Consider the following 16175-nt stretch of genomic DNA (forward strand, 5'->3'; position numbering starts at 1 on the left):
AGGGCGGCCCGGCCCGGCATGGCCGTCACCGGCGGGGACAGCGGCGGGGCGCCCCGGGAGCACGGCATGGCCGGCGCCGGCGAGCAGGCGGAGGACGGGGAGGAGAACATCCTGTACGACCTGCTGGTCAACACCGAGTGGCCTCCGGAGACGGAGGTGCAGGTGCGTGTGGCTGCGGCACGGCCGCGGGCGGGGGAGGGGACCGGCCACGTTGGCGCGGGGGGGGCGCGGCAGCGCCCCGGGGGCCGCGGGGATGCGCTGGTGCCTCCGGGGAGGCTCCGCGGGATGCCCGCGCTGTTCTGGCGGGCACACGGGCTGTTCGTGCCACCATTGTCCCCTTGTGCTTTCGCGTCACTTAATTCCCACCGTGGCTTATGCCGCCTGGGATCCCCTGAAGTGTTTCTTGCTTATTGAGCAATCTATATGGGGTTTTACTGTTGAGCTGGCACAAGCGAAGTTATGCTGAATGAAGCCCAGGTCTCATCTCTAGAAGCTACTGTACAGAGAGATGTGGAGTCTGTGCTGCTGAAAATAGGATCTTGGTTGAGTTTACTTTGTATGAGGAAAATCAGATCCTCTTTCTGGACTCCTTTATCTGTACAGTTGTGTCTGTATTTTCAGGAGTGGGTAAAAGGGAAAAATATTTCACCTTATGTCCACAACGCACACAAATAGCCATTTCTGATTCGTTAAGCTAGCGCTTAAGAAATCAGAAAACACTGTTCTTGTACTGCAGGTTTTTAGTTATTTTTAGCTGTTCTTCTTCCCAGGTCACCAGAAGGGCTGAGAAGCTCTTTCATCTTACCTTTTTCATGTTTTCCACTGCAGTGTGCTGAGCTTGCTGCATCTATGTCTGCTTGTCTGATTTGGATATAGAGGATGCAAGCAATGTGGTTTTATTTCTTTCTTGTAGTGGCTTTTAGGTCCACTGAAGTTTTTAATGTATTTCCCCCTGAAAGTTGGTAATAGAAGCATTTTAACAAAGTTTTATGCCTAATGAGAAAAACTGAATAGAAAATATGTAAAAACATCACAAGTGGGAGAATGTGCCTGTTAAAAATTACTAGAGCCATGGTCAAAAAAATAGGTTTTCATTTATCAGAAAGATTTTTTTTGTTGCTGCTGCTCTTGATCTGTAAATCCTCAGTTTCAGCAACAGGTACGAGTGTTTGGAAAACACGATTGCAGTATTACCATTTATTAGCTTAATAGATTATTTGTACGGATGAGTTGATAGTTGAACCTATTTTAATTCAACTGTGTTTTGAGAAATGGTAAATAGTCTTTGTTTTTAGTAGCATATGGAAACATTTTTCCTGTTGCAAACCATGAGGAGGACTTAGGTATGATGACACAAGGCTGTGGTTCTTTTGCAGCCGAGTTAAAGGGGCACATTTCTGACAAGTGCCTTTTCTGCTGCCATTAGTGTTCCTGAGGTTGTATGGTAAGTTGATTAAAGAAGTGATTAGTCTGAGAATCAACGTGTTGTCTCATCTCCTTTTGCTCAGTGGTCCCCTTAATACCCCTGTAGGTACCGAGGGGGCTGTGAATGGTGTGTCAGTGAGGTGACACCTCCCTTCAGTGGCAGCATGTGGGGATGCCAATTTAAAGTGACTGTGTAACCAGTCTGAAGGTCCTCATCTGCCCTGGTAGTCAGGATTTCTAAGCATCGCTGAATTCTGCTTGTCAGCTTAAGCAGATGGTGCTGGTTATTTTAAACTTGGTATTTCTTGCCTATTTTTTTTAAAGATAATGCCTGTTTTCAGTAGCAGAAGTTGGAAGGTTTGAAAATACTATGCTGTATAGTTTGCTTGGATTTACATTCTTCTTGGAAACTGTCAGTACTCAAGGGCACTTCTGACAGTCTTTTTACCATTTTAGTGGGAAATTGATTTTACACTGACAACATAGGCAAACAGATTATTTTGTCAGTATGAGTCAGTTTTTGCCTTAAGGTGTCTTAACAGTGATATTACTTAGGTGATTGTCCTGAGAGACTAAGTGTCCTTAGGTGACTTTCTCTTTGGAACATCTGTCTCTTTTAATCCTGTTTTTTTCACACTCTTCAGGAAAAAATCACGCCCTACTTTCTTGTAGAACTGAATCTTTTGGAATAGGTTAGGCGAGGAATGATGGAAAGGGAAAGAAAGTTGAATGCTGCGCTGGGAAATGAAATTAGTTGTGTTCCTATGCAGTAATTTAGGCTACAAAGCCAGACCTTAAACTTTTACAGATCTTAATTGACTTTATTTTTCTGTTTTTTCATTTGGGATGTTGAATTTTTAATTGCAGAGTACTAGAACTTACAGCTCTAATTATTGGAAGATGAGTCTTGTGATGAACATGTAAAATTATGTTCAAATTCAAGACATTGATGAAACTGGCATGGGTCTCTCAGGTTGAATGCCCAAATTTGCTTTAATTTTAATTTTGTCAGTATTGTCATTCACCTGTACTGAACGTTCTGTTAAGAGTTTTTTTGGGGGGAGACGAGGAAGGGCAGGGGCGGTTATAGCAGTTATTTGTGAAGGAAACACACCAGGAATTGACTACATCAGGGAAGAGAGTGGTGTGGAAATCAAGCAGTCTATGTTCAGGATAGTGATGCCATTGTATATAATGCAGTGTTTGAGAACACTGAAATATATAATGAGAATAAAAGTAATTACTGAGTAGTAGATCCATGAAAATAGTGAATGAGGCAGTGGCTGTGGGCGAGGTTGCAAAAGAGGACTTGTGAAATGATTTATGGAAATATAGGACATTGAATGCTCTTCTTCAATTTATTTTCCAAAATGTATCACCTGGTCTTGTGGGTTTTTTTTCCATTACAGTCTAGTGTTTTGAGATTTCCCCAACACCCACCGGCTGCTGTCCCTCCAGTAAGCTTGCAGGGTATGCAAAAAAATCTAAAACTAAGTAGGTGTCTTGTCAGCAAGAAAGTTACGTAGATTTTATTTCTGGACCACTATAGGGAAGGAGAAGTTGAAGTTGTTTTCCCAAGAAGGAATGAATTAAAAAAGAACTACAGCATATCTGGTAACCATTGCTATAGCTAAAATGATAGGAATATATTATAAAAAGTAAAATTCAGGTATTCAGGATATAACAGTAAATCAGTTTTGTGAAGTGTTGAAGATGTGTGGAATAGCAGCCTGTAGTTTAGGCTCAGGAGCAGACACTTCAAATATTAAAAAAATTCTAAAGAGATGTAAGCAGTTTTAGGAAATGTTTTTTACTGGGAACTTCCTCATAATCCAAAAACTTTTAACAAGCTCTGCTTTTAAGGTCCCTAGGAAATTGCAGCTCTCCCTAAGGTACTAGAATAGCTGTAAGAAATAATTTATGCTCTCACTTATTTTACTGTAATGCCTTGTTATTTCCTGGCTGATCAACCTGAATGTGGAATGTTATCTATTAGTACAGCTGTGTTTGCTTCTTACATGCTGTGAGATGACAGCCTGGTTATTTGAAAGACTGTTTATGGATTGCAAACTTTGCCTGGAAAACTAATCTTTACTTTAATAATTTAAATTTGGGAGCCCAAATATTATTTTTTAAGCACAGACATACTGCAAAATGTTGATAAATTTGTATGTCTTTCAGTGTTTACTGCTTTGTAACTTGGTGAGGTCTGAATATTTCAGTTAATGAGAAATTTGGTCTATGTATTTTATATTGAATGGAAGAGAAAATTCAGTCATTGCCTACTCTAATGCTCAGTTTGTGGTGCTCTGATATTCTCATTAGAAAGGTATAAGCATGATTGCTTATTTTGAGGATTTGTTTGTGGATCCTTCCTTATTGGTTGTCCTTGTTCTCTTCTCAGTTTGTATCTTTTTTCTGCTTCTTACTGACAAATAATTTTATCTCCTCTTATAGATAAGAATATATATCCTGTGTTGTTTTGTATTCCTTTTTCTGTGTTTGGAGAGTGCTTTCATTTGTGTAGTGGCTTTAATTGCTCCCTCTGCCTAAAGCAGGTCAGGGCAGGTGGAAAGGCTATGTGAGATGCTATGGAGTATAGGTGGTTATCTGAGTGGCCACATTGCATAGTACAAATTGATGTAAAAGGGGGGCTTTTTTCAGAAGTAGTTTGTTTTTCTTGATGTTTCTGAAACTTTCTTGAGCAATCTTTAGGTAGCTTAGCACTTAGATATAGCATAATATGTTGTACACCCAGTACTTTGACTGCTAGGCATTACAGATCATTGTGGCATTTATTTGGCATAAAAAGAATGATTTCTAATAGCTTAGAGAACATAATCAGAAGGCAGTGTCTTTTGTTACTACCCAAAGATTGAGGCAAAGCTGAATCAATAGACAATCTGTAGCACATTTTGTTTATTGCATTTTGGCATTTAAATTATTTGGCATTATAGCCTGTTTTAGCTTATGCAGTTAAAGTAGACATTACATGTAGTGGTGAGTAATAGAAAGTACATAAAGAACTTGAAGGCTAGGAACCAACTTAAACTTAATCAGTGGATGTATGTATGAGTATTGTATTTAAGTTAAAATGTGTGACATGCTGTCTGATGATTATCATTGTAATTGCAGCCAAGAGGCAACAGAACACATGGTGCATCATTTATCATCACTAGAGCAATTGCAGGTAAATATTTCTTGTTCCTACATTCATTACTTCTAAGACTGTGTGGATTACTTGTAAATTACAGTTTCTGCCCTTTAGAGTGCCTAATGATGGAAGTAATGGAAGTAGAGTACAGCATGTGTTTTCAGGAAGATGTTTTCTGATTGTGAACTTGGCTGTGTTATTTTTATGTCAGTTTTGTGAGCATTCTTGTCTCCATTGGTTTGTGGGGACAAACTAATGAACCATACATCTTAGAAATTAACAAGCTCTGTGTTTTGCAAATTGTATTTTGCAAACTGTATTTTTTCCCCTTTCTTAACATCTCTTGCACTAGGTTGTCTGCTAGTTAGTTCTATGAGGAACTTTTAGATTCTGATGATATTGCATTGCATAAATCAAGTGTTAAATGGCAGTGAAAAAAATGTGCAGTGGATTGGTTTATTTTGTTTGTTTAGTTTGTTTTTTATTTGCCATTTGCATTTATTCTAACATAAGAATTTGTTTGCCAAGTATAAAGGATTTTTCCCTCAATACCTTTTTCTTTAATGAGAATTTGAGATTCCCTGTGCAGTAAGCTGGAGTAGGTTTTAAGACTACTAGAGGTGTAATTTTTACCTCTTTCCATTATAGGTCCTGCATTGTTTTTGCTTCGGTACATCTGGTACAGGTAGGTTTTACAAGAATACTGCAAAAAATATTTGGTAATATTTTTATAGCTTTTTGATTTGATGGAAAGTAATTCCTAATGGGAGTAAAACAGAAAACTTGTTTAGAATATTGTCCAAGGACTGCTTAGAATAGCCACTTTTCATAAATTGAGTTGCAGCTGAAGTCTGAATAGAAGAAGATTGTATGTACTAGTTTGACTTCATGCTTTTATCAGAAGCTGAAGTAAGGTTGCAGTTGGAACAGGTTTCTCCAAACACATATTTGTCCTTTCCACTCCTAGCTGAGATACTGCAGAGGAAGCGTTTTCTTAAGCCTCAGTGACAGATATGATGGCATGACAGGGTTTGCTTTCTTTGGAGTAATAATTTTGAATTTTTTTCCTTGACAATTCAAGCTCATACAAAAAGCTTGGTAACTATTTGAGCAGCACTCATGACATTTATAAATTTAAGTTTTGATTCAAAAAGTAATGAAATGGTCCCAGAAATTTATTGAGGTAAGTACAACATTTCTGGAAAATTTCAGCTCAGTCGTTATATGGCTCAGCAGGTTTGAAGATAACAGTTTCCTGTTTTAAAGGATGATCTGTTATGTGGAAAGGGACATTAATGGGACTTCCTGTGAAACAGTACTGTACTTGAATTTGGCAGAGAATGCTGTTTTCCCTATTGCTGGTGTTCTACTTTATTTTTTGTGCACCTACTCCCCCACCCCTTTTCTCATGAGGGGGTGATGTTTATGGGCAACATACTGTCATGTGAGTCTAGTTGTAAGAATTCAGTCATAGACAGAATTCACTTACTTTTCTACCCTCCCTCGAGTAGTCATAGTTGAATTATAAAAGCTTGAAATTAGCTTTTATTCTAGTTGCTGTTTTCATGTATTTGATAAAAGAGTTTTGGAGGGAGCTTGGGAGGCCTCTAGTTTAAAGTCCCACTAAAAGCAGGAGAACACTGAATTCTGACTGGATCCCTTGGGACTCTATCCAGCTAGGTCTTGGAAAGGTTAAAGGATTGAGAAGCCAGAGAGTCTCAGCCTGTTCAAGTGCCTAACTGTCTTCATGTTGAAAAAAATCTCTTCTTAATGTCATCTTGGAGCCTCCCTGCTTTTGAAATTACAGAGACATTTAGGCGGAAAGGACCTTTACAGTCATTGAGTCCAACTGTTACCCCAGCACTTCCAAGTTTGTTGTGTTCCAGCCATGCACCTCTGTTGCTCCCATCTTCCTGGTAGTCTCCTAGGTATCAATGAGAATGCTGCTGTTTTGTCATCCTGAACCCTTCCCTTCTTCAGGCTAAACACGTACAATTCCCACAGCATCTGATTTATTGTAGGGCAAGTACTCCAGTCCCGTGATCATCTTGGTGCCCCTCCTCTTTGCTGGTGTTCTTTCAGTGGGTGTACCAAAACTGGCTGGTGACCAGTGTGTAAAGAGTGAGAAAGAAGTGATCAGTTCCCTTACTATGCAGTTTTCTTCTGTTAGCAAAAACAAGACTGTTGTTAGCCTTTGTCGTTGGCAGGGTGCAGTGTTGATTCATGTTCAGTTGCAAACCCTCTCAGGTAATTGATGGTTGCCTTGAAGCTGAGTTGTCTGGCGTGTGTATCTCAGGTGCTGTATTGGTTCTCTGTGTGTTTTGATTGAGCCTGATGCTTTTGGTATTTCAGCCCTGCAAAGTTTTCTCTGCCCACTGGACTGGTTCGTCTGGTTAGTAAGCAGATCAACTGGCACCTCGTACTTGCAAGGTAACCAGCTCCCATACTTTGCCATTTCTGACAGGAGTGAATGTATTAATGCTTCCTCTGGTCCCCCACCTTCCCCACTCAGCCATGCTGAGTTGATACTGTGCTAAAGATGAGCTGTTCTTTCTGGTCAAGAGAAATACTGGAGGCTCTCACAGGTGGCCTCTGTGTGCTGCCTAGCGGCTTCTACCTGCTTCCCTTCAGTTAGTGCACCTCTCACTCAGGGCTGAATGTCTGTCTAGCTTTCGGGGCAAAGTGGCTTGCACTGCAGTCATTTTCAAATTCAAGTTCTGAATTTGGTTGATTAAAGACTTATAAATTGTCAGGATATATAATTTTAAAATAACCGATTTATATTTGTGGAAAGTGAATGCATACCCTCAAGACCTGTCTGCTATTGCATAAATAGAGAGTTCCAAGACTAGAACCAACTGTTCTGCAGGAATTTTAACAACATCAGTGAGATCACTGGCTTTTAAAAGTAAGCACAGAAAAGTGGTTCAGTGACATGGTTACATGAAGGTAGTAGGGAAAGTTTTAGTTTATGTTGCATGCAAAGACACATAACTTAGTGAATTATGATTGTTTATACCAGATAAAGCAACACATAGTTGTGTACATTGCTGTTGTAAAATTATCTATAAACAACATCATACTCTGACCTCCTATGCAGTGGGATTTTAGACATTGTGCTGTTTTTTTAGTGCTGCTGGAAAGGAGTGGCAGATAGATTTCTCTGAAATGAAAGGAATATCTTAGCATGGATATTTTATTTTAAATAAAAATTGATATTTCCCTTTTTAATTTCTTGTTAAAATATTTAAATGAGGCAATTTATATCTAACAGTAGAGAAAAGCACCTGGTACTCTGATGCACATTCTGTAAGGAGTGGACTTTAAATGAACTTTCACATCTGTTTTTTCTTTCAGCAATGGTAAATTGTTGGCAGTTGTTCAAGACCAATGTGTAGAAATCAGGTAACTTAGCATTATCCGTTACTTCAGCTCTGGAGTTCTGAGAAAGTGTTTCTGGTCATTTGTTAGCAATACTTTTACAGATTTCTTTTTTTGTTTTGCGGTGTTGTATATTGTGAAATTTATCCATGGAATGATCATAAGAGCAGGAGCTTTCTGTTTCTTTTTAGTTCTCAGCCATCCCCCATTGAAAAAAAACCCAAACCCAACGTAAAACGCCCTTGACCCCCCCCAATTATAATAGAGGTGTTGATATAAGTATATATTTGTATCTCTCTGTTTTCAAGATGTGAAAGAAAAGCAACCAAGATCCTCAAAAACACTCAGCACAAATCATGGTCTTTCTAACCTTTGCCTTTCTGCACCCTCTAGAAATTCTCCCCTAAGAAATGGGACAAGGAGCTAGTACCTAGTGTTCTTCTCTGAGGAGAAGCTGGCATGTATAATACTTCACCTTATTTTACAAGTGGTGTGGATTGCTATAAAGACTGATGCTTTCCCTTTTCTTGTGCTCTCTTAAGAACAAGCTCTCCTTTGCCAGTTCAAGAGCACATTTAGCTGTAGAACAGATCTTGATTGAGTGTGTTTACTCGGTTCACAAAAATCCATTTGCTAGAAGGTCAGACCTTCCATTTATATGTAAAAGAAGCAAGTGTATGAAAATTGTTCAATCAGAAGTGGTGTGAGCACCATAAACGTCAGCTTAAAGACTATAAAATAAATCTTGTGTTTCAAGTGTATTAATGTAACTATATTCTTGCATTGTTTCTAAAATTGTAACCTAGAGAATACTGACTAGTTTTTTTTTTCCTAAAGTTGTATGAAGCACTGAAATGATGCTGTCCTATTTTGTACAATATTACAAATAAATGAGGGATGTTGGTATTTATGCAGTTGGAGGGTCTCTAAAATACAGTTAGTTACTGTAGCTGCCTAGAGGGTGAAAGTTACTATCTGCTTTTTTGAACAAGTAGTTAGAGGCATGCAGGTCTTTGAATTATGCTTTTGGAATATTTTTCTAGTGTTCTTTTACAGAAAATTGAATAGTTTTTTTTTTTGTATCTAAAGTCATACGAGTCTTTTTTCTGCAGGTCTGCAAAAGATGACTTTGTATCCATAGTTGGAAAATGTCAAGGTATGTCAACCTCTTCATTATTAGTGTCATCATTGTTATTCATACATTGCTAAATGGTGGTGTTGGTTTACTTTAACTTCTTAAAATCACTGGAAAGAATCTCTTAATAGTTTTGCTTTGTAGCTAGCTCCGTTACCCTCTCTCTGCCACTTCTTTCTATGATGAATATATGAAACCTGAATTTGAAATGAAATGATAGTTAGAATTAATGGCTCTGGGAGACATATGTTTTTCTTTCTTTACCTTCCTCTGAGATAAGCTTGTAATGCTGGTAGACCCCCTGCATTTTTTTTATGCAATTGACTTTTTTGTTTGTTTAAGGGATTACATTTATTTTTTGCTTTTATTAATAATTTTGTTATTTTTTCATAGTGCCAAAGGATCCTAACCCTCAGTGGAGGAGAGTGGCATGGAGTCATGATTGTACATTACTTGCTTATGCTGAAAGCAGTGGAACAGTCAGAGTGTTTGACCTGATGGGTAGTGAGCTTTTGGTCATTTCACCGGTATGTGCTCTCTTGGGTTAAATACAAATATAGTAGAACTTTTTTTAAGGATCATGGATAATTTCCACTTTCTGACCTTTTTTAAATCATGGCTTGGTTTGCTATAAATGCTTACACTATGAATACCACACAGAAATGGACCATAAAAAGTTCCACTATAATACATCCACCATATGATCAACAAAAGTCATGTGTAGCCCTTACAACAGCATAAAAGCATATGTTTTACATCTATCTTGAATTTTGGTACATCTGTAGGTGCATCAGACAGTGGAAGTATGGAATCACCACAATTTGTAGTAATAGAAAATAAGTCTGCACTTTGTATGCAGTCAAATTGTAAACCAAGAAATGTTTCTGCTAGAGTACTTTGCTTGGTATGGTATTACATAATTGCTGTTGACAGGCCCCACACAATATATTTTCTATTTTGTGTGTTCAAAGGGTGTATTGAGCTGAGGTGGCTCAAGTGTATTTCCTCAGTATATTGTCTTTGCAAACTTTGTAATAATACAATTTCTTTATTATTAAGATAAAAGAAAATGTATTTAGTTTTAACTGAAACATGATTTTTTAAAATACAAGACAATTTAACTTTCTAGTTCTTTCAGTAACAAAGACACTTTTTTAAAAATCCCCTTTCTTTCCCAATGTCTGCCCTCATTTTTGGGTAAAGACAGCAAGTTTTCCAGGCGATCTGAGTTACGCTATTGCTGGATTGATCTTTCTAGAATACAAAGCAAGCGCCCAGTGGTCAGCTGAGCTCCTTGTTGTTAATTACCGTGGAGAACTGAGAAGTTACCTTGTAAGGTAAGCATAAATTTTGACTTGCTTTGAGATGGCACAGTGAACTTCAAAGGAATTCTTTCTCCTCTTTAAAGAAAATAAATCTGAAGTAACGCATATATTTTTTTTCCCGGCATTCTTAGTGTTGGAACAAATCAAAGCTTTCAAGAAAGTCATAGTTTCAGCTTTGGCAGCCACTATGTCCATGGGATAACAACTGTCATTTATCATCCTGGTCACAGGTAAGCGTTCTCTTTGCTACCTGACATTGGTATGTAAATGATGAACAAAAAGTAGCAAAATAAGCATTGAAGTGTGTTGGGTAGGGAGGGGGAGGAAAATCTATTCTTGCTAAAATTGGTATTTAGGGCATCAGTAATAACAAGTCATGTCTCTTTCTACTATGAAAGAGGAACCTTAGTTCTTCTCACTTGACTGTCATTATTTCATTAGTAAAATTATGTCCTTTTCTGTTTGAGTACCTTGGATAAGCAACGTGCACTTTTTAGAATGTCAGGAATAGCTTCAAAAGAGGTTTCTGAATGTGGTGAAAGATGGGTAAAATTGAAGGATAAATTTAGTTTGGGTTTTTTTTCCTTCTTTTTGTTTTGTTTTGTGTGGGTTTTTTTTTTGTTTGTTTGTTTGTTTTTGTTTTGTTTTTCTGTCTGGAATTCATTGCTGGACTTATTGCCGAGCCCATTTTCCCCAGTGTTCGGAGTGGAACTGCCAGGCTCGGGTATTTGGAGTTGTCTTTTGATGTGTTTTCTCTGTTAGTAACCTGTTGAGTACAGAAACTGGACTTGAAATGTGGACTGACTGCCTGCATGCTCTTGAACCCAGTGTAACTGGAATAGGTCCTGGTTAACCTATTACTTATGCCAAAAATGGGTCTACTTTTTTAGTATCAATTTGTTATGTACCAACCAACAACTCTATTTCTCTTCTGTTATAGGAACTAAACTTTATTCTAGATATTTTTCTTGTATTGGATCTGCTAGGATTGAATCTTTTAGTGCAGTGTTATATCACTGTATTGTTTTAAATGGAAATTAGGCTTGGATATAAAATACCAGAAGAAACTCACTTGGAAAAAAACTTCTTCTCATTCTTCAGTATTAAGTGAGCTGTCATAGCTCTCTTAGGAAAACAAATTATTATTAATGGGATGTAATGTTCTTCTACCTTACTATTTTGAGAGATTAATTTTCTATATGGCTTTTTCTTTCCACCTAATTAATATTTAGTGATTTCACATAATTAATACTCAGTATACTAAATTTACAGTTTTGAGGTAATAGTTGTAGGTTATGGAGCTGTGGTAGCACTACATGACCAGACAGCAGAATCATCCCATTGTTTTCTTTCATCAGACCAGGGTTAATGGTTGTAGTAGTTCCTGCTATGTGCAGCCTGTTGAGTGACTTAGTAAAGTTGAAAAATTGACGCTTGAAAGAATGGACAATTGGATGGAATGGATGAAAAACAACTGGTGTTTTGCCCCTGATGGATGCAAGTCTTTTCTGTTTTTGAATTTAGTCTCTGGTAGAAACCTTGTAAATTTGACATTGGAGAATTCCAAATTTGTGGATAGAGTCTCTTGCTGAAATTTTCTTGTTATCCCAAAAAAGCCTAGAAGGGCTTGAACACAAGTACTTCAAACTTGTGCGTTAAAGAAAATTGTTGATACACCTCAAAGTTTTAATTTTCAGTAATGTGTTTGATCATTTAACACAAGTTCAACTTCATCATTTTGTGCTTTCTTGCATTTCACTTAATCTCAGGTGGTGAAGTTTTGCTGATCTCTCTTCATTGCTTGTAAGGCTTGAGTTGCTGCATTACGGTATTACTGTGTATTTGCTCATGGCCCATTACAGTGCAATAAAATAGCAGTTAAGAACTTAATTTACTTAATTTTTTCAACTAGCTGTAGGATAGTTGCAAAGAGAATATGTCAGTAGGGAATATTTCTGAATCTGTAGGAAAACTTGGAGCTATAGCTTTGGGAAAAAATCCAATAATGACTTTTGCTGGTTTTGAAAAGTATTATATACCTTAATTTAGATACCTAATATTGGCATTCTCACGTGATCCTGCTTTCATCTAGGATGGAGTTTATGGTGCATTTTAGTTGACAAAACTTAAATGTCTGCTTTAGTGTGAGCTCTTTATAAAGTCAAATCCAAGGTTCAACAGCTGCTTGTTTTGGTATCTTAACCTGGAGCTGAATGTATAATTTCTGGGTTATCTGCAATTGCTGCAGAAAATGTTTGATGTTAAAGCATAAAGTTTGCACTGAAGGGCTTGTGATGACGCCCTTCATCACAAGCCCCCAGTCATCACTGAAGCTTCAGATTTATTTAAAATTTTTGTACCAAAATTGCTAAGTAAAGAACTGCATGTCAGAGTTTTCTTGGATAACTCAACTGAGCTTGTTCTTGAGACTGATGTTACACTGGTTATCTTCAACCCAACTTTGTATAAACCTGTGGAGTGGGGTACAATTGAGGTACTGCAAGAGCCAGTTTTTGAGACTGGAGGTACTCTTGGAGATCATCTAATCCATTCCACTTCACCTCGGGGTCAGCTAGAGGAGGTTGCTTGGAGCCATGTCACTGCAAGTCCAAGACCTGCACATCTGTGTCCTCCCTTAGGAGCATGGTCTGTGTCAAGGCCTCTGAGGTGCTGGGGAGCTGCTCCAGAGGGTGCTGGAGACTGAGCCTGGCAGCACATCTCTGTGATTTTTTTACATCGTACACAAAGACTGGTTCTGGCCATCTTTTTCTGCAAAATGGTGCACTCTAGGCCTGGCATTTACATAGGTCTTTTTCCAGGTTTTGTTGAAAGGGTTCCTGACCCCTGCTAATCAGGTGTCCATCTGCAATAAAAGCTCAAATCACCCTTTGATTAGGAACAGCTGGCAAACCTTGCTAAAAGCTTCTAAAGCATGCTAGCTAGCTCTGCTTGTCAATGACAAACATTGTGCAGTTCCTCAAAGGCTTTCCAGGAATCCTCTAATGGTCTTAGGAGTCCTCAGATGGTCCTAGAAGTATGCAGGTATTTAAGGATCTAGAAATGAATCCTGGAAACTGCTGCATGTTGGCTGTGCTGTGTGTAGAACACATGTGCAAGAAAACAAATTAGTATTCTTTATCTTCATGTCTCCTGTTGCAGTTTTTGTTGAAAGTAACTTCTGTTTTAGTGCTGTAGGCTATTCTTACACCATAGAATAACCAAAACTCTTGAGAACTTTAAGCATCACTCTCAAGAGAGATCTTACCACTTTCTACAACTATGTGAAAGGTGGTTGAAGCCAGGTGGGGGTCAACCTCCTCTCCCCAGGAGCCAGGAAGACATTGGAGAAGATGAGGCTTAAACTGTTCCAGGGGAGTTTCAGATTGGGCATCAGGAGGAATTTCTTCACATTAAGGGTGATTAGATATTGGAATGGACTGCCCAGGGAAGTGGTGGAGTCACCATGCCTTGAGCTGGTCTAGTTGACATGGTAGTGTTTGGTCATATGTTAGGCTTGATGATCTCAGAGCTTCTTTTCCAGCCTGATGATGTGATTCTGTCATTCATCCATGGTATAAAGTCATCCTGCTGTATGTTTGTGACTAGCAGGAGACATGCCAATATTAAATAAGTTTTACTGATGTCTTAAAAATGATTAAATGTGGAAGGAATTTTTTTCCCTTTATTTTTTTTTTGGCTTTTGCAGGTGTAGTTTTGGCATCCCCGGCAGCCAGAGCTGCGCTGTGCGAGCTGCAGCTACTAACAGGGGGCAGAGCACTTTGGGGATGGTGCGGCCTTGGGGAAGGGATAATGCAGCATTCCTAGGGAGGAGCTTTGGACTCCTGCAGTTGTGCCTTTTATTGAAGATACTTTACCTTTTGATGGGTGACTCATTACAATGATACTTCCAAACAGACACCTATTCTCAAAGTTTTCATCAAAGTAGTCATCAGTTTTATATAGAAGTGCTTGTTAATAAGGTGAAAGGGCTTCAAAGGCAAATACTGTGATACAGTTCAGTGATGATCAGCAATAATTATAAGACTTACATAAAAGGTTTTAAAATGCCACCTATGGTGTGCAGTGAAAGTATTACATGCACATATATAATTGGTACAGTGGCTTTAGAAAACAGAATTGACAAGCCTTAATGGGTTCAGTTCTTCAGTGAAAGAGAAGTAGCTTTTGTACTATGTCTGAATAAATGGGAATCTGATGCTTAAACAGAATGATCAGAACTTGTTATATGCTTAAGCAGTAATTTTTTATCATTTTTGAGGGTGAGGGAAACTCAAACTTGTGGCCAGATTTATTCTAGATGTTGCGAGTTATGACTTACCTGGAAAGCTAGGGATGAGAATGAATACGTATACATGCTACAAATAACAAATGTTACTTGAATGATACTGTAGTTTTTTTTAGGTTTCAGGGTATTCACAGACAAAGTTTATTGGGGCTGTTAAGCGTCTTGATATATTTAGCCTTTTTTTACTCTAAACAAACTGCTATAGACTTAGGAAAATTAAAAAATATGTGGCAGTATATGAAATCATAATGTGCCTCTACATATTTTACAGACTTCTCCTTGTAGGAGGCTGTGAAACAGATGAAGATGGAGTGTCTAAAGCAGCTGGTTGTGGAATATCTGCTTGGAGAATTCTGTCAGGCTCTCCCCATTACAAACAGGTCACTAGTTATGAAGATGATGTTAGAACAGTAAGTTTGTCTCCTCATTTTACTGGATGAATATTGTCACTGGAAGCTCAATAAGTATCTCTTTATGAAAGAGGATTTAATGTGATGTTTTGCTGTTTTCTAAGCTGTGATACATCTGTCTGAACAGTTATCTTTTTCTCCACAGCATCTGTCTGGTTTTGCTTTTTCTGTAGTATGATTTGAACTTTAAGTTCTTAATTATCACTCGTGGTTTTAAAACCAAAAACAAGAAGAAGGGAGTCTGTACATTTCCAAGCTACAATATTTTTTGCTCTTAGTTGTACATTGGGAAACGTTACTTGTCTTTGTTGGAAAAAAGTTACAGTTGGTTCTTCTATTACTTCAGAACAAAAGGCAGCACACCTGGAATAAATATTTTAGTTTAATTCTGGCTCTTGATTTCTTTTGCTTCTAGTAGAAGTAAATGTTTGATTTGGTAACAGCTTGGTTATACTGAAATAAATTTACAATATTCCAGGATAAATTCCAGTGTTTACTCTTTTATAGGTATTGCTTAGTATTGCAAGTGAGTTGTTAATTTAATTGCAAATGAGGAGTGCTTTTCTGTGACATGTCTACCTACTGTTGACAGAATTATACCAACTGGATTTTATTATGCTTGAATTATTTTAAAGTAGGCAGTCTTATGGAAGTTTAAAAATAGGAGCATCACAGAATAAGCTGAGTTGGAAGAGACCCACAGAGATCATGAAGTCCAACTCCTGGCTCTGCACAGGATACTCTGAGTCACACTGTGTGCCCAAGAGTGTTGTCCAAACACCACCTGAACTCTGTCAGGCTGGTGCTGTGATCACTTCTCTGGGGAGCCTGTTCCAGGGCCCAACCACCCTTTGGGGGAAGAACCTATTCCTGATATCCAGCCTAAACCTGCCCTGATGCAACTTTAGGCCATTCCCTCAGGTTCTGTCTCAGAGAGCAGAGATCAGTGCCTGCCCCTCTCTTCCCCTCACAAGAAGCTGTGACTGCAGTGAGGTCTGCCCTCAGTCTCCTCCAGGCTGAACAGACCAAGTGACCTCAG

General features: G+C 38.4%; 1 protein-coding gene across 2 annotated transcripts in view; it reads left to right on the plus strand.

The window, feature by feature from the left end:
* The window catches only part of NBAS (NBAS subunit of NRZ tethering complex), a 160805-nt gene continuing 144630 nt past the window's right edge, over positions 1-16175 (plus strand). For both annotated transcript variants that reach the window (XM_041489177.1, XM_041489178.1), the window contains exons 1-10: positions 1-162; positions 4561-4615; positions 5228-5264; positions 6932-7009; positions 7937-7984; positions 9073-9116; positions 9489-9622; positions 10299-10432; positions 10552-10650; positions 14998-15136. In XM_041489177.1, the coding sequence (XP_041345111.1) occupies positions 19-162; positions 4561-4615; positions 5228-5264; positions 6932-7009; positions 7937-7984; positions 9073-9116; positions 9489-9622; positions 10299-10432; positions 10552-10650; positions 14998-15136 (912 nt within the window). In that variant the 5' untranslated portion in view covers positions 1-18. The remainder of the gene's footprint in view (positions 163-4560; positions 4616-5227; positions 5265-6931; positions 7010-7936; positions 7985-9072; positions 9117-9488; positions 9623-10298; positions 10433-10551; positions 10651-14997; positions 15137-16175) is intronic.

This window comes from Pyrgilauda ruficollis, unplaced genomic scaffold (assembly GCF_017590135.1).
Source record: "Pyrgilauda ruficollis isolate IOZ18807 unplaced genomic scaffold, ASM1759013v1 scaffold90, whole genome shotgun sequence".
NCBI lineage: Eukaryota > Metazoa > Chordata > Aves > Passeriformes > Passeridae > Pyrgilauda > Pyrgilauda ruficollis.